Raw genomic sequence first — 26,558 nt, forward strand, 5'->3', positions numbered from 1 at the left:
GCTTATAGGAACACAACGGGGGGGGGGGGGGGGCATGATGAGAACTGACAACCCCAGAGCCAGATGGTAACTGACAACCCCTTGTCCAACGTTACTCAGAGGCAAGGAGGGTGTCGCCTCGGAGAACCTCCAGGTTTGAATTGAATTAACCCTCCGAAGGCCTCTATTCTTTGCCAGTCCTTAAACACCACTCCGCTGGTGGTGAGATTCACAGAAGTGACTGAAAATGCTTTAACACGGACATGCCAGAAAGACAGGCAGGTGGCTCTCAGAGCAAAGTAACCCTGAAACATCGCGGGGACAGAAGGACAGACGGAAGCTGTCCTCCTCGGACACCTCCTGAGAAGCAGGTCCTTTGGGAAGGACAGTCGTGCAGGGATGTAGGAGGCAGCAGGGAAAGGGGAGACCGAACACGAGATGGGTGGACTCTGTGGAAGAAGCCACAGGCTGAGCCTCCAGGGCTGGGCAGGGCTGGGCAGGGCTGTGAGGACAGGACACTGGACGTCACCCGTTCACAGGGTCCCCTGAGTTGGAGCCGACCGAAGGGCACGTAACACACACCTTTAGCTTTGAAATGACAACTCCCTCAACACTAACACAGTCACACCATCATCAGCTGTCGGTCAGCGTGAGATCTGGGCTTCAGCCTCCAGGGCGGCTGGGTGGACGTGCGGCCGGCAGACGGTCCCGAGCAGTCTGTCTGGTTAGACAGTCATGGCGCCCGTTTCCCGTCCTCAGGTGCTCCCTCGGCAGACCTGCGGGCTGTTCACCCACACCATCTTCTACAAAGAGTATCCCGGAGGACCCCAGGAGCTGGACAAGAGCATCCGAGGGGGCGAGCTTTTCCTCACGATCCTCCTGAACCCGGTACGTATTCTCTTTATGCTTTTTACGGCAACATTAGAATTTCCGAGTGTGTTTCCTTTTGTTTCTGTTCCCAGCTCTCTCACAACAATAGTTGGTCTGTACTGTCCCTGCTAGAGAGAAAGCAGACCACGGGTCCCAGGTATGCAGCTCTCTGGCGGCCTTCCATCAAGGAAAGCAGATGTGTTTAAAAGGCAGTGCTGAATGTAGCAGCTCAGTTTCATGGGGCACCTCAAGGTGGGCGCCAGCACTCGAGTCACAGCAGACACAGTAACACGCCGTCCTCGCCGCAGACGGCCTCCGCGGTGTCATCAGCGGTGCATGTTTTGTCCACAGGCTGACTTTGCTTCTGGCTCAGCACCTCAGTAGACACATTTCATTTCTCCCCTAGAAGTGCTCACAGTGCCAGACGGCAGGGCACACCCGTGGCCGCGCATCGTCTTCGGAATGAAGGTTGTCTGAGGCCTATTTTAATAAACTCCATGGATTTTATTTGGGATCAAAGACAGAGAATGCGGCCCCTTTTTTCTTTAGTTGTGTCCTTTCAGCTTTCTGCGTGTTGTGGTTGTATTTCCTGTCGTGTGTGGGAGCACATAGCAGTGCGGGCGTCTGCTCCCGTTGGGTGCCGCCGGGGTTGTCTAAGATCCCCGACTTTTCTCCCATGAAGGGTCCATGCTGAGGTTTCAAAGGAGCATGTCCCCTTGTACCCCGGTGCTCACACGAGCACAAGTGGCTGTAGGCTCCGCCCACCGCGCTGAATATAAGGCTGCGCCCGCTCGGAGAAACGCATTCATGTTACACAGACTGCAGCCCAGCCTTGGGGAGATGCTCCAGGCTGTGCTCGGTATTTTAAATGCCTGAAGGAATGAAATAAAAACCTACACTGTGTAAAGATGAAACTTGTACATTGGACTGGAGGGTCAGGGAAGTGGGGTGAAAGGCTTACCCGAGTCGGCGATCAGACACCTGCCCGCAGACTCCGTCATTGACCCGAGACCAACTGCATCACCACCGCTGAGAGCTCACTGCGCCGCCCGGGCTCACCTTGGCTGCTGGTGAAGAGAACAGAGGGAGAGGGGGTTCCAGGGGACGCCTTCCTTCCATACGTCCACAGCTGTGCTTGCTCATCCTGGTCAGCTGAGCGCCAACTCAAAGGAGGGTGCATGAGTGAAGGGCAGAGACCCAGGTGGACCCGGCAGGAGGGGCAAGGCCAGAGGTGGCCAGGAGTGTGGCTAACACAGGACGTCCTCAGCATACAGAGTAGAGCCAGGCTGAGGCAGCTGGTGGTCCTCAAAGATATGGGACCAAGAAACATGAGCAGTGTGTGTCCTTAAGCCATTAGGGTGATGCTACCTGGGTCTCCAGGAGGCGGGCACAGATCGCATCTGGTGGGTGCAAGTCTGGAGCTGCGTAGGCAGAGTCACCACGCGTGCAGGTCAGCACTGCAGACAGAGAGCCGACAGGGTGGGCGGGGGGTATCTGCCATAAGGACGGTGCTCATGTGCCTGCGGAGGGCACACTTCTCATGATCTACATGCGGCAAGCGGGAGACCCGAGAGGGCTGATGGGGGAGGTCCTGCCCCAAGGCTGGCAGGCTGACCCAAGAGGAGCCACATTCCAGTTCAAGATTGAGGGCAGGAGAAACCCACTCTCTCAGCTCAAAGCCAGTCAGGCTGGAGGAGGCCCTTTTACTCACAGGAGGGTCGGCCTTTGGGTCTGCTCAGTCCCTCAACTGATTGGACCAGGCCCACCCACATCAGTGGGCAATCTGCTCTTCTCACTTAACCAATTCAGTTGTCACTATCATGTAAACACAGCCTCCCAGACACACCCAGTGCAATGTTTGAGCAGACACCTGGGCTCCCTGTGACCCCATCAAGCTGACTCACACAGTCAACTGCCCACCGATGGGAGATCTCACGCGAGTGAAATGATAGACAGCCTGAATGCAGAGTGCGGGAACGAGCATGTCAACCTAGAACCTTGTCCGTGAGTCCTGTTAGAAGAGAGGCCCCGCGGGGGACGGACTGTGAGCAAACTCTCCCCACTGACATGGAGAAGAGCGAGGCTGCTGCACCCTCTTCTGTGCAGGGGGGTGGTTCTGGCAAGTCTGGCCGGTGAGCTCAGGACTGGAGTGACAAAAGGAGGACACAGAAAGAGAAAAAGGCAACAGGACACTGGCCTTGACCTCTGACCTGTTCCTCCTCTCCCACCCTCACTTAAATCTCTGTCAGAGTCAACGGCATCTCCTTAGTGTTGCCCAGTACCTGCTGAGATAGACGTCTGTACATCACTGGACGTGAAGGTGTGTGGTCACATAAGTGGATTCAGATGCAGGCCCTAAAGAGCGTTTGTGCTCCAGCAGTACCGGCGAGGCCTGCGACTGCCCGACGCCAGGCTCACTGGACGTCTCCTTGTGACGTGTGTGTAGCAGGCCGTCCGGAGAGACGACCACTTTCCCTGCCCACGGTCTGACCAACACACGTGGGAAAGTGAGGTCTGGGAGAGGCCTTGTGTGTTGGATGCGTGATGCCCGTGTGGCGTAGACGCTGGGGAATAAAGGCCAGTCGGGCTTTCTTTCTTCTCATTAGTGATCAACGTTCCATACCCTAGAAATGCTGCAGACACTGTATGACGGTGTCGCTCTGTGTGGTGAGTTTCCATGTGTCTGATCACACAGATTTCTGTCCTTGGGGCTGGGTTGCACGGTGCTGATGGATGGACGGACAGGGGGTGGTGACAGTGCATACAGCAGACGGCACACTGGAATGACAGACCAGAGCCAGTGAGATAAGACGGAACGGGGAGGCATGGAAAGGCCCCAAGTCTCCTTCAGAGGAAATCATGGTGCCCTTTCAGCGTTAAGTCCAGACACACATCGTAGGAGGATGGAGGAGATCTCCAGGGCAGTGTCCGGGCTGCATCGGGACGCCTGTGCCTTGTCACTGACGTGGTCCAGTCAGAAGCTCTGTAGGAATGTGGGGTCCATTGCTCTTAGAATCCGTCTGATGCTAAGAATCTGAGCCCATGCGGACCCAGCAGCCCTCGGGTAGACCCTTTCACTGGGAAACATGGAAAAATGCAAATAGGTTCAAGTTCAAATCCTACAGACATCAGGGCAGCTTTGGTGCTGGTCCGAGGTTGTCAGGCCAGAGGAGGGGGACGTCAGGTGCAGGACAGACGAATGAGATGAGGGGAGTGACCCAGGTGAGGAGCTGAGGGCCAGGGTGAAGGGGGACGTCAGGTGCAGGACAGAGGAATGAGATGAGGGGAGTGGCCCAGGTGAGGAGCTGCGGGCCAGGGTGAAGGGGACGTCAGGTGCAGGACAGACGAATGAGATGAGGGGAGTGGCCCAGGTGAGGAGCTGAGGGCAGAGTGAAGGGGGACGTCAGGTGCAGGACAGAGGAATGAGATGAGGGGAGTGGCCCAGGTGAGGAGCTGAGGCCAGAGGAGGACCAGCCCCATCACCCGGTGCTGACAGACATAGGACAGCCAGTGCCTGGCATCAGTCCCAGCTGCGGGCACTTTTCTGGAGTCATGTGTGTGGGGATAGCTCAGAAAGGACATGGGGAGAGTCCTGGGGTGTCCCTCTCCAGCGCACTTAGAGATAGAGTTGGCAACTGCATACTTCTTCTTGTCTGGGGTGCTCATCTGCCAAAGGAAAGGGTCGGATTCAGCGCCTTGAAAAGCTCCTCGTGGGCTCTGGCTTCTCACTTCCACCAACGGCCCTGCGGTCAGGGGCCCGGGCCTTGCACGACCAGCCTCCAGGTCGGGCTCACATTAGCGCACCCCTGAAACAGCCCTCTCCCTCTCTGTGCCCGAAGTCTCTGCGACTTTGCCTTTGCGCGTTCTCGACATGTTTGGATGTCAACTCCGCGGATGTCCTGTTTCCTCACACTCTCAGGAGCCCCTGTTTTCCAAGAGACCGCAGACTGGCAGGCAGACGGAATGGGTTCCACGTCTTGCTCACGCGTGAACCGCGTCTGCGGCACAGATCTGCCAGGAGTGGGGCTTCCTGCTGTCCTCCGGTGCCAACGTGTTTTGTCCAAACAAATCCCACACTGAGAATTAAACACAAGGAGGGCCCTGAACGGCGGGTCAACAGAAAGCCAGGCCTGCGCACGTACTGCTCAGAGCTCCCTCTGATGGGCCTAGAGTCTCCCCCAGCCGCCTCGCACACTGATGCTCTCCTGCCGGCTCCAGGCTGTCAGGTACTGACGTGCGTATCCCTGCTGCGCATCCTTCCTGAATTTCAATAGGACCCTCATTCAGACAGGAAGAAATATAACTTAATCATGTATGAGGGGGAACAGCTTACATCAGGTGACCCGCCATCATTCAAGTCCAGACACCACCTATCAAACATGGCAGCTGACACAGGGAGGGGCCGGGAGTCTGGGCGGGCACTGTCACCGGGGACTGTGGGCTGGAAATGGATGGGCCCTCCCGGATGCGATTTTTCTCCTAACTCGTTTTATTTTTCTGCCACACAAAGAACAGTGTGAAAACAGAATTTTCTAGGTTTTCTTAATGAATATGGTGAAAGATGCTCAGACTCTAGAATGCTTTTAAACCGCAGTGCTGGGGCCAGAAGACCTGAGACCTGAGACCCAGCATAGGGCGGTGCCTAGACTCGCCTGCGCTGGCCAGTCTGTGGGCACGTGCAAATCCTGAGACCTGGAAGCTGACAGTGAGCATAATGGAACTGCAGTGACCTCCTTCTCCACGTGCTGCCGGCTGGGCTGCCCCCACCTGGGCTGTCCCGACCTGGGCGGCACACACCTGGGCTGTCCCCACCTGGGCGGCACACACCTGGGCTGTCCCCACCTGGGCTGCACACACCTGGGCAGCACACACCTGGGCTGCACACATCTGGGCTACATACACACGTGGGCTGCACACACCTGGGCTGCATGAGCTTCCTCCTCTGTGTCCATCCACTTCCGAGCTCCGGAGTCTGACGGCAGGTGCAGGACAGTCAGTGCAGGCAGACTGGAGAGAAGGCAGCTGCAGGGAGAACACCTGCTCTAAATGACCTGGACCAAACCCCGAGTTCCTCTTCGTGTGAAATGGTGCAGGAGCAGGTGTGGGAGAGAATCCCCAGAACGGATCTTGAGTGCAGCAAAAATACCTCGCAGAACCTCCCGAGGCTGCTGAGAGCGGATGAAAGGGTGGCCGACGACCCGTACGGGGCGTGCAGTGGCCTGCGACAATTCTGATTTTGATTTCCTATAAATGTTGTGCATTATGGAAAATTATAACAATTGGACAATATTCCATATAGCATAAAGCAATTATATAGTTCAGAAAAATGTACTTCTTTATCCAATAAGACAAGGTTGGGCAAAAGTAGGCTCACAGTTGTGAGTCCAGGAAACAGTTTATTCTTGTATCATTCCTTATTAATCATTGTGCTGTTCATGCGAACAGCTGCAGACCTACTTCGCCCACCGGGTACTCTTTCTGACTCGGGCACAGGAGCTTGTTGGTGTGTCCCAGCAGTGCTTGTTTATGTTTACAAACAAACTCACTTCTCACTGCTCTGCTGGCGTGAGCTCGGCCTCCTGTCTGATCAGGGACTTGGGGACAGTCCGTGTTACGGGAGCTGGGGCTCAGTGCCAGGAGACTCCCCCTGGGGAAGAGTGGACCCTGCACAGGGTATGGACTGTGGGAAAGTATGGAGGCCACACTCAGCTCCTCTTTCCTTTATCTGTTTGTTGTTGTTTTTTTAAACTTAAAGATTTGCTGACCGAGCCTTTACAACAGGACAGGAGTCACTGTCTCAGGGACTCACGGTCCTGCAGGGCTCTGCACACTCTGGGGGTTCCGGACCCTGTCCCCTACAGGGCAGAGCCCAGTGTTCATGCTGGAAGGTGGGACTGCGGCACCAGGGCCTAGAGAAGGTGGAGAAGGTGGAGAAGGTGCTCCCTCGGAGCTGGGGCTGTGCGGGCTGCCTAATTTCCACAGCAGGAGCCTTGGAACCCAGCAGCCCGGAGTGTGGAGTCTGCCTTCCTGTGAGCCGGGGGGAGGGAGGGAGCCCGGCTGCGCCGACCCCTCCGGCTCGCGCGTGCTCCCCGGGTGCTGATGGAGCGCCCTTGGCACTCAGCATATTCCCAGACCCCGAACACGTCGTAAAATTACATTGGTTTTTCCATTTTGTTTCCCTAGAAAAATAAATGAAAACAGCAGTGCGTTACGGGGGAAGTCCATCTCACCGAGTGGGCCTGGTAATTTCGTTTTCCCGAACCCTGTGGTGGAAGGCGGGGCGGGTCCCCGCAGGCACATTCTCCACCCGCAAGTACCGCCCGGTCTGCGTCACGCCGGGCGGGTAGCCGGTGCCCTCTGCGCTGGGCTCTGCGGCGGTGTCCGCGTCCGGGCCGGGGCTGCCCGCGCCGAGGGGTTTGGAGCAGGCTCGGCGGACGCAGGCGATCAGCAGCCCGTCCCCCGGGGCCCTGGCTTGCAGGTCGCTGGGGAAGGAGCGGGCCGCCCACCCCAGACGGACGGTCTGTCTGAGCCCAGCGGAGCTGACCTCGGGTTCCGTTCTCCCTCCTGCCAGGGGTCCAGCCGCCGGGAACCCCTGGGCATCGCGTTTCGTCTCCTTAGCGCTCTGGCTCTTTCGTTTTACGGTAGTGACGTCGAAAGGCCATTCTGGAGCGTTTCACTTCGTTTCACGTTGTTTTTTAAACATGTTTTTGTGGGTTTTTATGAGAGAGGAAGGGGGAGAGCTAGAAACATCGATGGGGGAGAGAAGCCCCGATCGCTGCCTCCTGCTCGCCCCCCACTGGGGATCGGCCCACACCCGGCACTGCCCTGACCGGAACCACTCCAGGACCTCTCAGTGCGCGGACGGCGCTCCGTCCACTGAGCCACGCCGGCGGCCAGGCGGAATGGGACTTTCAGTGTTGACTGTCCCTGCGCACTGGACACTCACGTCCACTTGTGACTGAGCGGCGTCTGGGTGCCGGGCAGCAGGCAGAGAGAAAGACAAAAGACGAGAGCGTGGCGCGGGCGTGCAGACAGGGGCGTGGCGAAGGCCTGGCGCAAGCGTGCAGACGAGGGTGTGGCGAGGGCTTGGCGCATGCGTGCAGATGAGGGCGTGGTGAGGGTGTGCTGATGAGGGTGTGGCGAGGGCCTGGCGCATGCGTGCAGATGAGGGCGTGGCGCGGGCGTGCTGATGAGGGCGTGGCGAGGGCCTGGCGCATGCGTGCAGATGAGGGCGTGGGGAGGACCTGGCGCATGCGTGCAGACGAAGGCGTGGGGCGGGCCTGCAGATGATGGCCTGGCGCATGCGTGCAGACGAAGGCGTGGCGCGGGCCTGCAGATGAAGGCCTGGCGCATGCGTGCAGACGAAGGCGTGGCGCGGGCGTGCTGATGAGGGCGTGGCGAGGGCCTGGCGCATGCGTGCAGACGAAGGCGTGGCGCGGGCCTGCAGATGAAGGCCTGGCGCATGCGTGTAGACATACTCCAGCGGGGGTGGAACTGCACAAGCTGGACCTGGTGGAGCTCGGACGTGCGGTGGCGCTCGGGGACTCCGGCACCCGCCGTTCCGGGGCTCCGGATGGGAGAGGGGTGCTGGCGGAGTTAAGAACCTTCCGGAGATCTGAGGCCCCCGGGGCACAGCGAGCAGAAGGGCCGCGGAGGGAGCCAGCGGGGCCGGGCGACCTTTGCTCTGCGCTCCCGCGTGTCCACGAGCGCATCGCCCTGCTTCGCGAAGCCCGTGCCCGCCCTGCGCTGTGAGCGCCGGAGGTCGGAAGGGAGTCCGGGAGGGAAGGGCTGTGCGGGAGAAGCAGGCCAGCTGCAGAGCGGAGGCAGGTCCGCAGTCGGCGAAGGGGGGCGAAGTCCTCGGGTGAGCGGGACGGGCCGTGAGCCCGCGGCTGTCAGTGCGTCTCAGCTGGTTTTTTCGAAGCGAAGCGGCCGATGGTGGCCTTGGCTGGGGGGTGTGGAGGGCGGGGCAGTGGCCGCGCATCCGTACGCGTCAGGTGTCCACGGGGCTGGCCTTCAGGCCGCGTGGGCCGCAGTTCCGCCCAGAGGGCGACGCCGGCTGGCGTGGAGATGGCGTGGGAGTCACGGGACGGCAGGGCCTGTGCGCACAGCCGAAGGACAGTCAGCAGCATCCAGACACCGCCCTGCGTGGCAGACTGCCCGGGAGACCTCTCCGTGCTCCGGAGCGAAGGAGACGCCCCTGCGTGAGCGCGCACCGCCCTGCCCGGGACGACGTTTCGGGGCCCCTGTCTTTCCTGATAGGAATGCTCGTTCCTGAGAAGTGAAGGACATGGATGGCTGGGGAGACGCCCGGCTGGCTCACTACTGCCTGGCTCACTGCACACCTGCTTTCCGGGTCCCACCCACGCTCCCAGTGGGTCTGACAGATGGGATCTGACCAGCGAGGCGCATCTGGAGACACAGGCTTGCCCGTGGCCGCGGCTCTTCCGTGTCCTTGGCGCTCAAGGCCTCCTCTGGGTCCCCTGCCATTTTGGGAGATAAAGATCCTGCTCATAAATGTTTAACAGACAAGAAAAGCTAATAAATATAGCTCAAAATAGCATCTCTTCACCACAGTGAAGAACCATCTGTCCTGGATCTGCCAACGAGGAAGAGCTCTCTGTAGGCAAAGTATGTAAATCGAAACGTAAGGTAAAATCTGCATTCCCAATGAGATAGCAGCAGCTCCCCCAGCATTTTAGGGTTACATCTTGCTACTCACCTCGATACCTTTCCATTTCACACTGATAGAATTGCCTTCACTCACGGGTAAGGATTTGCCCCAGGAAACTGGTCATATCTTAATGTACAAATTCTTGAATGGCCTTTGAATCCATCTAAATTAGAAACAGATTTCTGACAACTGGCAGTGGCTGAAATGTCGCCAACCTCTAACCCTGATGCCACGTCTGCCTCGGTGTGATGGATTAATTACCTAACCCTCTACCCTCAATGCACTTTATTCATAATCCTCATAATAATGAAGGGAAAATATTACATTTTTTAATTATCATGGCTATTGTTTACTTTTCATTGAATGCTACCCCTGAATAGGAGGGGGTCATTTTTTGATAGGTGAGATTTAAAAATAATAGATATATAAATACTCTTTAATGATAGGGTTTGAATCCAATCAACCTACTGTTTTGGTTAAGACACTGTTGGAGGGGATGATATTGAGGTAATAGAAGAAGAATTAGATCTTTCCAAGCATTATATTCTGTAACCAACTTTTCATAAACATTTTCCTTTATCTTTAAACATAATATTATCAGAACATAGCCATGTTAGTTAATTAAACAACTTTTTAAAATATATTATTTGTAGTTACGGTTTATTTTCTTTGCTAAAATTGTAAAACTAGAAATAATGTTAGGTCAAAATTACCTCCAAACAGTAAAAATAGAATTAACTTATTGTTCTAAGAAAAATTTGAAACATGCTGGTGTGTCTGCATGTGTGAGTGTGTTAACACATGTCCTGATGTTGCTCTCTTCTCTGAGTCCAGTCAGAGTGGGGAGAAAGACCTAACCTGGGATAATGCCGTTGTGTAAATCCACAGAAGTCCACAACTGAAGCGGCACCCTGTCCCGCCACCTACTGCAGCATCTCCTGCAACGACCAAGGTCCACTGTGCACAGGGATGGCCGCGCGCTTCCTACTTAAGTTCTGTGTAATCACAAAGACGGTCAGCGCAGTGTTCATCGTCCCAGAACGGAAGAAGAGCTCCCCACATTTAATTCAACCGAGTTCAAGTTATACATTTTTTTTACATTGCTTTTTAGAAAGAGAGGAGGGGAGAGAGAGAGACATACATGCATGAGAGAGTGAAATTGATTGACTGAAGGAGCCCGAAGCCAATGCACGTGGCCTGGCCCAGAACCGAACTGGCACCCTGGTGGTGCACGGACGACCCCCACCACTGAGCCACACCGGCCAGGGCTACAGTTATGCACTTTTTCCAATAACACGGGGAACAGGCCCTTGCTTACTGGGGACAACGTGAAAAATAAAGTGAAATGAGACAAAATGTACCTCTGTGCTGCCACAACTAACCTTTCAAAGTTAGCTGAAAACTTGAGATTTTTAGAAGTCTTTCAAATACGTATCTCCACAGAACAGAGTTGCTAGCCTGTCTTTTTGCTCAGTATTCTAGTGGGAGGCTCTTCTGCTGGAATGTGACGTGGACGTTGCTCCCTTGATCATCCTCCTGTCGCTGTTTGTCTCTCACCAGCGTTGCTCCCTCACCTCACCAGCCGCACACCTGGCAGAGACACATCTTCCGTTGAGCAAAATCTTTTCCACCATGTTGCTCAGCTGGGTGGGGTCCTACAGAGAACGCCGAGTTCTCCTGCTCCTGTCCTGACGCACTTCCCACGGACTAAGTGGCCCTAGTACTTCTTTCCTGTAAAATTAAGACACAGTTGCAGCCCGGTGGGTGTGGGTCGGTGGACCGAGCATTGGCCGTGCACCAAGAGGTCACAGGTTTGATTCCTGGTCACAGGCTCAATCCACAGTGAGGGGTGTGCAAGAGGCAGCCAATCAAAGTTTCTCTATCTCATCGATGTTTCCTTCTCTCTCTAAAATTCTCTCTCTCTCTCTCTCTCTCTCTATATATATATATATATATATATATATTAAAAGACACAGTCACAAAGAAAATAGAATCATGAATCTTTAAGGGACCTAACATACTTTTATTTATCCAAAGTCAAGTGTTCATAAAAAATGCAGAGATTCCAGTCCTGACAAACAGGCTCACTGTGAAGAACACATGGCGGGATCTGCCTTCTGCACACTCCAGTCAAACGGCCTAGAACCTGGCAGATGAGGACGCCCCGTGCTCCGTGAAGACGGGCAGGCTGACCAGCCAGGCACTTTCCCGCCGCACGCCGGCGCTGGCAGGTGGAGTTGGCTGCGTTGGGGACAGAAGGGGTATTCTTGGCCGCTGCTTACAGCCGGGGTGCAGAGCGCACACTCACAGGGCAGGTATGTTACTAAAGGATGCTTCTCCGTGGAAGAACCGCCCCCACGCACCTCCTTTCTCAACAGGGAACCATAGAAGGTCGCAGTCCAGACGCAGACCTGGAAGGGCCTTAGCACCAGGTCCAGGCCCAGGACCCCGGGTCCGGGTCCCCAGCTTCCCTGTGCCATGGCTCTGCCAGTGTGGCTGTCTGTCCTTGTCCCTGCCCTGTTTTCTGTCTCAGCCCCGAGTTTCTAAGTGAAGCAAATATCGAGCTACTGAGAAGAATACTTTCCAGCTTCATATTTTAGAGTTAATTATGTTATGACGTGTAGAAAAATGGATCCCAGGGCTCATAATTTTTCTTTTTCTAATTTCTCCTGTTTGAAAGCCGCCTCCCCGCCGTTTCCTTGTTAGTGTGAACCAGTGGGTTCCTTCTCTGAAAGATCCGTCAGAGTCAGCTCAGAGCCGGCTGGCGGGAGCAACAGTCCGGGAGCGTGGCACGCCGGGGGACATTGGGCAAAAAATCCGGTTACCTTCCGGCGCAGACTGGGTAATTCATCCACGTGTCAGAAGCAAACCTTGGAGGTAAAAAATAGCCGATACAAAATTCTCTGATTACCCAAAATGAATCTTTAATGTAAGTAAATGGAAAAGAACACAACTGAAGCTGTGCAGTTCACTGTTTAAATTAATTAGAAAATGGTTGATTTGAAAATGAGGTACCCTCTGATGAACTGACCGAATAGTAAACAGATTAATTCCATGTTTTTTCCACACCGTGGGACTCCAGAAATGAGGGGCGATGATCATTTGCAAGCACTCTGAGTCACGTTATCTTTAAAAAACAAAGAAAACAGAAAGGCCCATCCACAAGCCCCTCATTTCTCATGTCTCTGCTTCCCCAGTCCTGGGCGGTGGTTTATATCCTGCTTCTAAAAAGCATAGTCCTGTGAAACCCTTTATCTACATTTACACAGACATTCTGATTAAAAAGTCAGATGAAATCTTCGCTGTGAGTGCCTGAGAAGTTGATAAGAAATCCATACCAACCCCTAACAGAGAGATTCCACCTGTGCGTCCCCCCCAGTGGCGCTGGGAAGGTCGATACTCTTGGTGTCCCTTTCAGGCTGGATGAGGCCCCTCGGAAAGCTTTGCTCCCACAGATTAGCATAATGCAGGGACCCCGCAGGGCAGCCTCAGTAGGTCAGGCTGCCCGGGAACCACCTCCAGATTCACAGAGGAAAAGAAGTGGTTTCACCGGGGCGCAGTGTCGTGAGCGAGGCACATGAGGAAACAAACGGACCTCACGCCAGTGGTCGCCGCCTGTGGATTTGGAGGGTCGGCCCTCTTGGTCCCTGGTCTGATGGGGCAGAGACGCTGGAAGGGAGCGTGGAGATTTCTACCTCTGCAGTTCATCACCCAAGACGGGCAGGGTTCCTTTTCGGGTCTGTCCTCACTTAGTCCTGAATGAACTGTGAGTTATACAGATGGGCGAGCAGAGCGCAGTCTCCAAAGTGTCTGATTATCTGAAAGTGTCTCTGTGTGTGGCCTGCAGTGATTAGTAAAGCAAATACTGTGCAATACCTGTCTGTTTAGAATTATATTTAATACCTTTGCTATTCATTTTTTATATTTGGTTCCCTTAAAAAAAGAATCACCACAAATTACCAAAATGACACACATCCTTTTTGTCACAAATCTCACAATTATTGACATAGTTTTTCTAGAACAATTTATTTTAACGTCCATCTGTTCCCGACAGCTCTGCAACAACGCAGATGAATGGATGCCGCCGCCATTCCGATAGACACACACTTCTGTTTTCTTTATGTTTTTGTCATCGTTAGCCGTTTGGGATCATTAGCACATACAGGGGACATGTATCATTGTTATCAAAATTATCTTGTTAGGTGATATGATTAATGAAAGTAATGGCAATAATCACGACTTCTAATAACTTGCGTGATTGTGAAGTGAATAGACAAGGGGATTCCGTAAAGTTTCCTGTCTTTACACCTTGGTTATCTGCCTAGTGTTTCCAGTCTCTTCAGAGTGTAGACAATGGATGATGTGTCGGTTGTGAGGGAAGAAAACAGATGAGAATCGTGTCGGATGCTTTGCCGTAAAAACACCTCACTTGAGGGGGAAACGGAGATTGCTTTATGGTCGAAAGCACTGTGGCTCAGATGCCGTTCACATGGAGATGGAATGTTTCATTATTGTTCGATTATGACATAGCAGAATGACATGCGTGGATGGCTTTGTTAGGTTAAATACAAGGACTCGTCATGGATATCTGTTCAGCGGATTCGACCCTCTGGAAATGAAGGGGTGCAGACCCGACCACGACCCCAGCCCCTTGCTGGGCCCCCTTCCCTCCCGGCCCGCCGCTCTCTGTGCTGTCGACCAGAGCATCCTTCACAGGAGTTTATCTGAGCCAGACCAACAGCCTGCTGGTGCCCGGGGGCCGGAGCACGGGGCTGGGTGGCGAGCAGAATGGCCCAGGCGCTGCGTGTCTGAGTCCCACTGTGGTGCTTTCAAATGCAGCTCAGGGCCCGTTTAACAGTCACCTCTGGTACTGACCGCTCACGACGGCGGTCAGGGTGGCCCTGGCGGCAAACCGTGCGCTTGGGAGGAACGACGTGAAGACAAGAGACCTTCGTGTGGTAGGTGTCGAAACTAGGGATTTTCACTCGTGTTCACGAGTCCAATTTCTGCGGGTTCGACCGGAAATCACATCGATTATCATAAGCTTGGTACATGCAACTGACTTCAGGAGAGTGAAGAAACCAACTTCCTGACAAAAGATGTCAACTCTGAGCTACAAATCAGATCCTCCTCAATGATAGTGGTATGTTAGCGACTCTGTAGAACTTTAACTGAATATGCGTAAGGGCGGTGGCTTTCCCACGGGGCTGCTTTTTTACAGATGTTTTGTCATCCTCCGGCTCATTTGAGCTCCACAGAGACCTAGGAACTGCGTCCTTGTCATTTACAGCAGAAAAGGTGAGGTCCCAGGAGCTGAGGGACACAGGGGACCATCCTCGGTACTGGCATTCTGCTTGTCCTGTCCACTGGGTGCCAACCAGCCGGTGTGACCAGACACCCTCCAAAGGCCTCTCCTGTATTTTTTCTGACCTGTGGGATAAGTAAGCTCCCAGGATAATCGTTTTATCTCTATCCCTTTTGATTTTCAAACTGTGATTAGCATTATTTTCTTCAGTAAACCTTCACCTTTAAAACAACGGTTGAGTTTTTTTTCCACACAGCCAAGCAAAGTCTTTCTTTAAATAGCCAAGGGTATGGGATGTTAAAACATCAACTAGGAACAGCCATGAATTATAAATGCCTGTGGGGTGTGCATCTTACCCGAAAGAAACCACACTGAGTCACAGGGACGAAAGAGCCCTCCGCTCAGGGAAGGAGCCTGGTTGGAGAATCGATAGCCCTTGGAGACCAGGAGGAGCACTAAGGCAGTCCCAGTAGTGACCTCTGCTGTTCGCCTGCCCCTCAGATGGAGACAGGGTCCCTGGTGGGGCTTTACTCCAGCTCCCTCCCTCCCCCTCTCCCCTCCCCCCTCCCTCCTCCCTTCCTCCTCCCCTTTCTCTCTCCACCTAAGAGTAGTTCTTGGAGGAACGCCTCTCGAAAGCTCTGTTCATTTCGATCAAGCCTCTCTTTAAGTCTGAGGCTGCTTCCTCCATGCATGTCTCTGAACATCAGCATCTTCCCAAAGGAGTCATCGTTTCTCTCTCCATCCTGTGCTGTCTCAGGATGTCCGGTCCGTAATCACTGGAAATGTGTGTGTGTGTAGATATTGTTGTTGAAATATCCGTGTTTACGTTCTCCGTTACTAAGAGAACGTAAAGGGATGTCAGTGACGTTCCAGGTTGGACCTAGTCTAGAGGACGTGCCCAAGGGAATGCTGGTGGCGTAGACGGAAGGTGATCATGATTGAGACCTGCCAGGGACCGAGGGAAAGACAGCAGAACCCAGGAGGAAGTTGGGTGAGCCTGTCAAAGTCTCAGCAGAACCTGGGCTGTGAGGGACCCCCGATTCCAAAGCCCACACCCCGACTGAGAGCCCTGGGTTTGCTGGGTTCCCAGATCAACCTCAGAAGGATCCCTTGGACCCAGTGCTAAAAGAGGGAGCCTTCTGAGTACCTCATCAAGCAACACACATGAACATCATTTGGCAAAATCACGTATGAATCAACATTAGATCCCAGATCCCACGGCGCACGTGTTGAGAATGGAAAAGCCGTTAACCAACCATTCCACGCACGCCACCCCCTTGAAGAGGAAGGGCTTCTCCCCACAGTGTGTTCCAAGCGAAGCACAGCCTTCGGCCGGACTGCAGAGGCTGCAGCGGGTCTGGGTGAACATCCTGTACTCGGGGGTCTGAGAACAGACAAGTAAGCGTGGACCAAGTCATCAGCTGCCCAGGACTGAAGAGGTGTTACTTGGGGAGCACGGAATTCTCACCCAAGTTATGTCTCGTGTGTTTAAACCTGTACCAGCATTCAAACTGGTATGTCTTAGTGCATATTCGTGTGTCTTAGCATGTCTTGGTATGTCTTAGTACGTCTTCGTGTGTCTCAAGCAATTCCAGCCTCTATTCAGAATAACATGAAAACACAAAACTGCCTTTCAGAGGGAAAATAGGAGGAGAAGGCCAATGTCCCCGAGGGGTCGCCCCAGACACCTTCTCTGTATTCCATTTAGCTTCACATTTTATGAGAACTTAGAGCCTAATCAATAATTTAACAAGCTAATGGACATTTCTGAGCACAGTGGACTTGTTCTGACAGGACACACTGGCGGAGGAGATGGAAACCGGCCGCTGACGTCCGATGCTCGGTGCAGGGGGGCTGGGAGGCGGCCTGAGCCCGGGCCATGGCCCCCAAGTGGGCGGGGCCCCGCTGCTCTGCAGAGCTGGGGTCTCTGTCTGGGTTTGCCCCAATAATGCGTATTTGTTCTATGAGCCGCGTAGCTGACTACTCTGTAAACGATTGATTTTTCAAAGGCACTATTTGCAAATAGTTAATGCGTCCTTGAAGTAAAACTGTATCCTCTGAAACGTGGTTTTAAATTTCAATTTAAGGCACTGTCTGACATCCTAGTCATGGCTGCTGACACCAGGCCGTTGACAGTGACCGTGTCTGTCGCACACGGAGTCTGTCCTGGTGTTAGCAGTGTGAACTCTTCCAACTCCCTCTGGTGCTGCGTTTCGTGGGTAAACGAGACCGTTCGCATTTTATTTTTTCCTCCTCCCTTCCTGTATGGTTTGTACATTAGCAGCTTCACAAGAGAGGCCGAGTGAAATGCATACAAAACAATTAACTGCACAATTTACGACTCAGGATGCGGGGAGATGCCGCGGGCCCACATGTATGTGATTTACCCAGTGTGTCACTGTTGACACGGTTCACCCGCGTTGCAGGGTCACCCCCAGGGTTGTTATTTCCATGTCATTTCCTGTTATCCTGATCGACACAGTGCTCTGCTTAGAACCTCCTTCTCTTTGGACTATAGCTCCCCGTAAAAGGGTTCACTCCACGGTGCTGAGCCTTCCGAACTTGGTGCGTCCGGAAGTAATGGCTCATGCTTCCCGTGCAGAGTTGACGACAGAGCCTTCGCGTTCGGTTTCCTGTGTGTGCAGCAGGCAAGAGGAAGACCCCAGGCATGTTTCGTGTGTGTTTATAATGGAGCTGGGCATGCTGGGGTGGGGGAGGGTGTAGGTGGACGCTCAGGTGCGGTTCCGGGTCCGTGAGCTGCGTCTGTGAACTATGACACAGGTCTCCCAGTCACACCTTTTCCAGGCGGCGCTTTGGGGAGGAGAAGAATCAGGATAAGCAGTGGACGGGACAGCGGGGGAACCTGCATGGTCATGTAAAAACGAGTAATATATTGTGTCCATGAAAAATTAATGATCTGCCTCCATTTCATACTGCACATCCTCTGACTTCCCTTATTTATGCCCCAAACCACATCCACTCTTCATTTGTCTTATCCCCTCCACCCCGAGAATAGCAGTTTGACACAAGCCGTTCGTGCAAAAACACGGAACCAAGTGCGGGCTGCATCCGGGGCTCCCAGCATGCGCCACGCTCCCCAAGCCGGCTCGGTCCCCGCTCCCGGCTGGAGCAGACCATGCACCAGGCTGACCGTGGACCGAGAAGGTGGCCACGGTGCCGCGCGGCAGAGTGTGCCCCCGTCGTAGCCAGGGTGCCGGCTCTATTCTCGGCCAATGTGGGCAGAAGGAGCTGGGGGCTCCTGAGGCCCATCAGGGCGGGTGCCCACAGCTCTGCGCTCAGCGTGTTTTGCACTCAGAGCCCGGCCCGTGCCTCGGGAATTCTGGTCCACGACTTGGGAGTGTACCAGACACTGGGAAAGCGTGTGAGCGCCCCGGTGAAACTGTCACACACCCATCGTGCTATGGAAACAACCCTCATGACTCTCTCGGGTGGTATTTTTGTTTATACTTTGTTGGGTTTTAGAAGCTCACAGGTGCCTCGAATTTTATCTTAGAAGCAGCAGCACGAGAGGCAGGTGGCCGAGCCCTCGGAGTCTGTGTCGCTCGGCGCTCCACCTGCGACCTGGCTTCCGTGATGGTTCCCGTCCTGAGGAACTGTGACCACCCTGGAGCAGGCCACTCACACTGTCCTGTTTCATCATCGCCGACGTGAGATCAATGCGTAGTTCCTGGGATCAAGTGATTAGTCTGTGCTGATTATGAAGTCCTCATGAGAACCGTTGCAATTACATGGTCATCAACTCCTGACACCATGTTATGTTCTAGAAACAGGGATGAAGTCCTGCCGAAAGGGCACTCCCTGAGGGAGGGACAGACAGGCAGACGACAGTGGCCGGTGTACAAAGGTGCCCTGAGCCAGTTCAAGGACCGCACGCGAGTCACGTGAGAGCCTGCATCAGCTGGCACTGGGGGGATTGCATCTGAATTGCCATCGGAACAAGCTAGGGAAAGACTGGTTTTTGAAATGGCCTTTTTCTTTGACCTTTAGAATAAAAAGCTTTGAACGCACCGCAGGGGCCGGGGCTGGAGGAACAGCAGGCGTGATTCTGCCTCGGCCGTAAATTTGCAGACGCTCCGCACTATCCCCCTCAGATTCTGGGGTTCATCGTCTTAGAACTTTCCATGTAAGACCCCAAAAATAATGTATCTTCTGTTAGGCCAATTTACAAGGAAAAAAGAAAACCTTCAAGTTACCGAGATAATGCTCCATGGAGTCCACGTGTTCTCTCATCGACAAGTACTGTTTGATCTTCGTTTTCAGAGGCGAAAGGAAGGCAATGACGTCTGCCAGGCTCTGTGCGTGTTCGGGGGGGAGGGGGGGGTCAGGCCTGTCACCTGTCAGTGCTGGGTCTCCAGTGCCGGGCGTTAAACCTGCTCTGTCTCTGCCTAGATGGGCCCTGGACCTGCCCCCTAACTGTGCCTCAGTCTCTGCGCCTATGAGCGAGACGGTGACTGCACCTGCCACCGGATGTCATGAGGGTCCTCGTTTTGTCCAGTGCAGGGCTTGGAGTCACTGCCAGGTGCTCAGCGCTGTGTACACTTCAGTTATTTCTTTTTACTGATTTTAGAGAGAGGGAGAGAGAGATGGAAACATCGATGAGAGAGAACATCGACTGGCCGCCTCCTGCACGCCCCCCACTGGGAATCAGGCCCACAACCTGGGCATGTGCCCTGACTGGGAATCAAACAGGCGACCTCTTGGTGCAGGGTCAACACTGAACCTCTGAGCCACACCAGCCGGCTCAGTTATTATTTTATATTTACACTCCCCACCTTCAACCATGGCGAGAAGTTTGGCTAGTCGTTTGAACAGCTTTTCCCCGAGGCCTTGCATCCTCTTGTGGAATGCAGAGAAAGGGGGTGTGTCTCCCCGGTTAAAGGGCCTTCAGGGAACCCGGGTCTGATTCACACCTTACAGGGCCCCAGTTTTAAATTCTGGTATTGACTTAGTGTTTTGTGGTTGTTAAGGCAAAAGGCACAGTCTTTGGGCATCTGCAGCTGCCCAGGGGCGCGCGGGGGCGTGGGAGCCGGACTCTGCGCACAGCCGGGCTGGCGTCCCTGCCCGGCTGCCCGGTCATCCTGTTGCCCTGGTTACTGAAAACCTGTTTTCATTTCCACAAAAGCCCAAATCACCCAAATAAACACGCCGAGAACACGAACCCTTCGAAGAAGAGGCAGAAAGCACCCTGCAGAAGCAGCCTGCAGCCCTGGACTTCCACCGACCACCCGTGCTATGATTCTTCTGGTTGACATCACCCGTCATACTTGTGTCCGTGTTGTTATTTGTAACGTTACGTCACTCTTGCTTTTCTAATGAAGGTAACAACGTACTTGATCATGCTACGTTAGTCGCTCTGAAGTATTTGTAGGAGAGACGATGAGTAACTCAAGGAGGCTCAGCAGCACTTTCAGGCGAGCCAGTGCGGGAGGAGGATCTAGCCCCGTGGGGGTAGGAGCGGAACTGCCATTTATCGGTTGTGCTAATCCCCTCCCTGCCTTAGGCTGAGACTGCACAGGTCCTCTGGGTTTGGTATTTCAGAAGCCCAGCGCGCTCGCTGACGGGTTCATCCCGCACTGTGTCTACATCCGCACTCAAAGTTTCTGATATTCTCTCAGCAGCAGTCAGTCTAGACGTCACTTTTTCCCGTCTCTGAGGCAGACACACTACTGAAATGCTGTGCTTTGGAGTCAATCCTGAGGCGGGAAGATTGTAGGAGGATCAGTAAGTGTGGACGAGGGTGTGGCTAAGCTCAGTGTGTTTCGTGCAAACAGTCACGGTTTCTTTATTGCAGTAAAAGTTCCCGTTAGACCAGAAAGACACTGGTGTTCTTGAGCCCCTGGACACGCCTCCCGCAGAGGAGGTCTGGGGCGGCCGTTTGGTTTCCCCACTGGTGACTCTGCTTCTCCACTGCTCTGGACGTTATCAGAATATTGGGTCTCCGAACGGGGAGAAACATATGGAGAGTAACACCAACACTGAGTGGACAGTGAGGGGAGCCAAGCCCGATTTCAGTCCGAACTGTAGGAGTGGGTTCAAGAGTGATGTTGGAAGTCGAAGCCAGGCGTGTGGCTTCCCAGCTGTGACTGTGTGCACAGGCGGCCCCAGCAGGGTACCACAGACTCGGGCGGTAAACACAGACGTTTGTTTTCTCCCGGCTCCGGGGGCCGGAGTTCGTGATTGAGGCCGTGCCGATCCAGCTCATTTTTGATGAGACCTCTCCCTGGCCACAGACAGTGCCATCTGGCTGTGTCCTCACTGGGCCTCTTCTCTGCACTGTGCGGGGGTGGGGGGAGACAGAGAGAGAGAGAAAGAGAGAGAGAGAGAGAGAGAGAGAGAGAACCTCTTCTTCTAAGAGCGCAGACCTATCAGATGAAGGCCCCACCTTGATGACCTCATTTAACCTCCATCACCTCCCGAGGGGCCTTATCTCTGAATACAGTCACATTGGGGATCAGTTTCAACATACGAATTTTGGGGGGGCTACAGTTCAGTCCATAACACACCTAGAAGGATGATCGTACTTCCCACCAAATTCCAAGGTTGGGGGAAGGCGCGCCCAGAGCGCGTCGGCCGCTTCTGAGCTTCTGCTGGGCTGTTTCATGGCCGTTCTTGTTCATCTTGCAGATCAGCATTTTCATGACCCACCTGTCCAACTACGGGAACGACCGGCTAGGGTCGTACACCTTTGTGAACCTGGCCAACTTCGTGCAGAGCTGGACCAACCTGAAACTGCAGACCCTGCCGCCCGTGCAGCTGGCCCGCAAGTACTTTGAGCTCTTCCCGGAGCAGAGAGACCCTCTCTGGCAGGTAGGGGGCGTCTCCCGGGAAGGGGATGCTGTGGGTGCCTGGTGGGGGCCAGGATAGCGAAGCTGCATGTCACACGGCCTCTCTGTCCAGCACCTTTATTCCCTGCACAGACACGTGTTGTTTATTTTATGGGTTACATGTTGGCGCTTTTTTGTTGTGTTGTATTTCGGAGGTTTTGTTTGTCACTTCGTTTGGTTGGGACTTTGGCATCGAGGACGTTGTTTTGCGGCTCTTTCATGTCTTCGCCGTGTGAGTTCTGCTTGCCCTGAGATGTCCCGGCTCTGGGGACCTAGGGGAAGAGAAACCAAGGCGCCGCAGTCAGAGACCCTGTAATGAGCCCCCGATGGGGATGTGCACAGCTCCGGGGGTGCAGATAAAAGCAAAGAGCCTTTGTGCCTTGTGCTTAGTACAGTTGTCTTCAGTATGTCCTTTGTTCCTTTAAATCTAACGCACCCTTCGCGAGGCTCAGATCTGCTCATGGAAAACTGGCAGCATGGACCCCTTTCATGACAGCTCAGCCTCACCTGGAGCCTCTCCGTCTCCACGCCTTCCAGCCGCTGTCTCGAGCACCCTCCCTCTGCCCTGTTCTTCACGCACCTCTGCACTGACCAGGCGACCGATCGGGTCCATCGCTGGCTGCAGAGGGTAGGGCAGAGAGCCCCTGCCAAGCAGTGCCCAGGGAGAAGCATCGTCATTCATGAGAAACCCCTGCGAAACTCACTGTGACCCCTCTGTCTCCTCGAGCTGTTACTCTTAACTCCGCGGGTCCTGCTCCCGTCTGGAGAGAGCCAGGTCCACCCAACGTGTTACTGAGCCCCCGGGTGTGAGGCATGGCTGCTGGTGTGAGATGCCAAATACAGGGTTTCCTCGCCCATGCCCGGGAGCCGCGTGGCCGTCTGTCCAGTGTATCACTCAGAGAGACAGATACCCAGCTGATACGTCGCTCTGTGGTGTGTGGATCACACCAGGTGACGCTGAGCTTCATGAAGGCAACGCAGTGTGCCCACACCTTCCCGGAACGGGTGCGTCGCTGTGAGTGAACCCCTTCCTTCCTCACACATGTTCACTGCTGAGACGTCCATGATCCAAGGCACAGACACAGGAAAGGGGCCAACTTAACGACACTGAGACGTAAAAGGTGTCAGAGGTCCCAACCTCTAGCTCCTCTTCCTTTTCAGTTAGAGAAAATGGTTTTATTAATGAAGAATTTGTATTTGTTAAACCGTGCGAGTTTTTTAACCTAGAGACTCGTGTTTGTGGTAACCGTGTCGATCCCGGGGACACTGTCAAGGAGCGGAAGCAATCAAAGCCGCGCCAGCCCCCGTACAAACCAGGCACGTGATGATCTAAAGACTGCGCGTCTGTTCGGTGTGAAGTGCTGTGCTGGTTCATGGGGGTGGAGATGACGGAACATACCCAGACACAGAGAAAACACCTGCAGTCCGGACCGTTAACTTCGAGCAGTATCCTAGGGGCAAACTCTGGGGCAGTTCGGCATAAACGACAGAACTAATCAGAAGAATCTTCAGAGAGCCCACGGATTGCTGTTATTGTCGCTGTCACTGATACACGTTTAGAAATGTTCATCGTTATCATCCAAACAACTTGTGAGAATACGTACAGACCGCAGGAGCAGATGATTCATGAGAGGCTCTCACTTTATTGGTGAGTCCTCGTCCCTGTGCCTGGTCTGCAGAGGACAGAGTGCGGACCTCTCCCCTGAGCTACGCACACTCTGTACCTCGGAGGCGGCCGAGGAGGAGGAGGCAGCTGGGCTTCAGGGAACTGTTCAGGTCAGCTGGGACATGGCTCCTGGTGAAGATGACCTGGCAGACTGGTCAGTCGTGAACGGAGTCCGAGGCTGCAGGTGGCTAAGGACAGATGCAGCACCTGGTACCGTGGAGCTCGTCCCCGGGTCTCCGCCTTCCCGCTCATGTTTATAATCACGAACGAACTCTGCTGAAACGTCATCGACCATACAAACATAAACACATCGCGGGTGCTAATCCACGTTCTGCAAACACATCGAGGGTTCTAATCCACATTCTGCAAACACATTGTGGGTGCTAATCCACGTTCTGCAAACACACTGCTGGTGCTAATCCACGTTCTGCAAACACATCACGGGTGCTAATCCATGTTCTGCAAACACACTGCTGGTGCTAATCCACGTTCTGCAAACACACTGCTGGTGCTAATCCACGTTCTGCAAACACATCATGGGTGCTAATCCACGTTCTGCAAACACATCATGGGTGCTAATCCATGTTCTGCAAACACACTGCTGGTGCTAATCCACGTTCTGCAAACACATTGCTGGTGCTAATCCACGTTCCGCAGCCCAGTCCTCACAATCCTAGTCGGGCTGGGTTCATCTGCGCATGTCTGCCATGCTCACACTTTCTCGAAATCAAAAGTTTGGGTTCTTTTCCATGTCAGCAAGCGTGCGTTCTCTCTTAGTGTAGTTCACTCTGAAAAACCAAGTCAACGGTCCTTTTTCTTGAGAGTTTCAATTCACACTTTATTACCACAAATTCAAAGATGTGCAAAGTGATCATCTTCGCATCTATTTTTAACTTTATTTTTACTGTCGACACGCTTCACATCTCTTCACTGTCCTTCGGTTCCTTCTGTAAGTTTTCATTAGCACCGGCCACCACGTAGGTGAATCTGCTTTGCCACCGGATTAAAAAGGCCCCGGAGTGTCAGTCCTCGGACGGCGTGGCAGGCCCCGGAGCGTGTCCGTGCACCTGCTCGGAGGCCGTCTCTCACGATTCATGGGGGGAGCCCAGGCCCACGGAACTCGGCCCCCAAGTGAGCCCTCCTCAGCGCGGCCCTGGAGGGCGGGGCTCCTAGAATTACATCCCGGTTCCTGGTGGCTCACACCCCCTTCGTTCTGATAGCACAGTCGTGAGAGAACAGGGTTTCCTCTCAAGAAAACTCTCCTTACAGAAACCAGAAGTGCCCGCGGAGACAGTCGGAGGGTCAGATCCTGCGTGTTCACCCGTCGACGCCTGTGGGCTTCGAGCTCTCAGGGCGGCTCGGTCTCGGTCTCCACTCAGTCACGCGGCCTCTGTCAACTGCACGTGGGCCGTGCAGCCACAGGCACTCGGGGAACGGGGTCCTCTCCTCCCGGCCTGTCTCCAGCGTCACAGCGGGATGGAGAACCCGGGGTACCGACCTGGGGAGGGTCACGCCACTGTGTGGCCTGGGAGGGCTGCCTTGGGCCTCAGTGTTGCCTCCTGGGGGGCAGTTCCTGGTTCTGGGTTCCACTCGGATCCGCAGCTCTGCCTCACCCAGCTGGGACCCAGAGCAGCAAATGCTGCCCCCAGACACACAGAGCCTGACACTCTTCCTCAGCGGCGAAGGACAGGGGTGCACCTTCCCTCGGAGAGGGTGTCCCAGCACACCCGACACTGACCTCTGAGGTCCCCGAGGTGCTGGGCTCCACAGCTTTGCTGGTGGGTCTCCACCCTCTGCGAGCAAATGTCCACAGAGGTGGCCAGGTCCTCACCGCACACCCCTCCCGGGTCCAACCACATGGCGTCACCGGCAGGCTAGTGAGTCCCGGGGACCTGAGTGCCCTGGGCCCTTCATGCTGCAGAGTGGACAAGAATTAGCTTTGAAATCATGTTTGAGAAAAATATTATTTCAAGGAAAAAAATATATTTAACATGTTTCCCCTCAGTGCCTTTTGCCACCTTTAAAACAAAGCAAAGCTTTAAAAGAAAAAGGGAAGAGACTAAGCAAATGACGAAGCGAGAATTCAGAGGACACGGGTGTCACTGGCACCCTTGCCCGGGCTTCGGGAGTCTGACCGCAGCTGCGTCTCCTGGCATCCACGCGGTTACTTGGATAAGGTTATCCTCAGCTCAGATGGGACGCGACGGAGAAATCTCCGGGTCTGCGGAACCTGTGTTTGACAACATGGTTAAAAGAATCATAATCAAAGGCAATTTATTCGACGTTTTACTTTGGAAATCTACTTGTCAAAAAAAAAAGACACTCTCAATGGAAAATTACTGTGAAAATATTTGTTCTCTAATATGTAGACACTTCGGTATGAAAAGAAAATAGAATTGAAAACATTTCTCCTTCACGGAATTTGCCCTGAGATCACCTCACCTGGACCGAGCAGGTAGCTCGCAGTCGGAGACGAGAGGCTGAGCCCTGGCCCCCCGCTGGGTGCCGTCTCCTGCTCCAGCAGGTTCCATCCCGCAGGAGGTGTGCACGGGAGGTGCTTGTAGGTGTTTCTCTCTCCCTTCCCCTCTCTCTAAAATCAACACAAACACATCCTCAGGTGAGGATTAAAATAAAAAACAACAACTTGGCAGCGGATAGGGAAGACGTGATTTGGAAGTGTCGGAGTTACAAGCTCAGTGACATGAAGCCCCTTTGAAACGGACTGCGGGCAAGGGGACTGCGGGCAAGGGGACGGTGGGCGAGGGGACTGCGGGCGAGGGGACGGCGGGCGAGGGAACTGCCGTTGATTCGACGGAAAGGTAAACGCCTAAGATCACACTGGCAACAGTGGCTCTTCAGAGGACTGGGGACCACAGGCAGACGAACTGCGCACAGGACGCCAGCCTGAACCAGACAAATGGGCACCCGATGCCACTTTCTTTTTTTTTTTTTTTTTTTGTACAGATAGAGTGGGAGGGAGAGAGAGAGAGAAACATCGACGTGAAGGGACACGAGTGGCTGCCACCCGCACGACCCACCAGGGCCGGGGACAAACCGCAACCGAAGTACGTGCCCTTAGCGGGAACCGAACCCGGGTCTCTCTGGACCGCAGGCCGACGCTCTAACTGCTGAGCCAAACTGGCCAGGGCCCGATGCCACTTTCAACACCCAGATGAAAAGCAGGTTGTTTGAGTGCCCAACATGTGTTTTATAAAGAATTTT

General features: G+C 54.1%; 1 protein-coding gene across 1 annotated transcript in view; it reads left to right on the plus strand.

The window, feature by feature from the left end:
- Window positions 1–26,558, plus strand: part of LOC118615852 (bifunctional heparan sulfate N-deacetylase/N-sulfotransferase 4) — a 133,157-nt gene that overhangs the window by 85,400 nt on the left and 21,199 nt on the right. The window contains exons 5-6 of the mRNA XM_036241099.1: window positions 739–867; window positions 21,471–21,653. Of these exons, the coding sequence (XP_036096992.1) occupies window positions 739–867; window positions 21,471–21,653 (312 nt within the window). The remainder of the gene's footprint in view (window positions 1–738; window positions 868–21,470; window positions 21,654–26,558) is intronic.

This window comes from Molossus molossus, unplaced genomic scaffold (genome assembly GCF_014108415.1).
Source record: "Molossus molossus isolate mMolMol1 unplaced genomic scaffold, mMolMol1.p scaffold_m16_p_4, whole genome shotgun sequence".
NCBI lineage: Eukaryota > Metazoa > Chordata > Mammalia > Chiroptera > Molossidae > Molossus > Molossus molossus.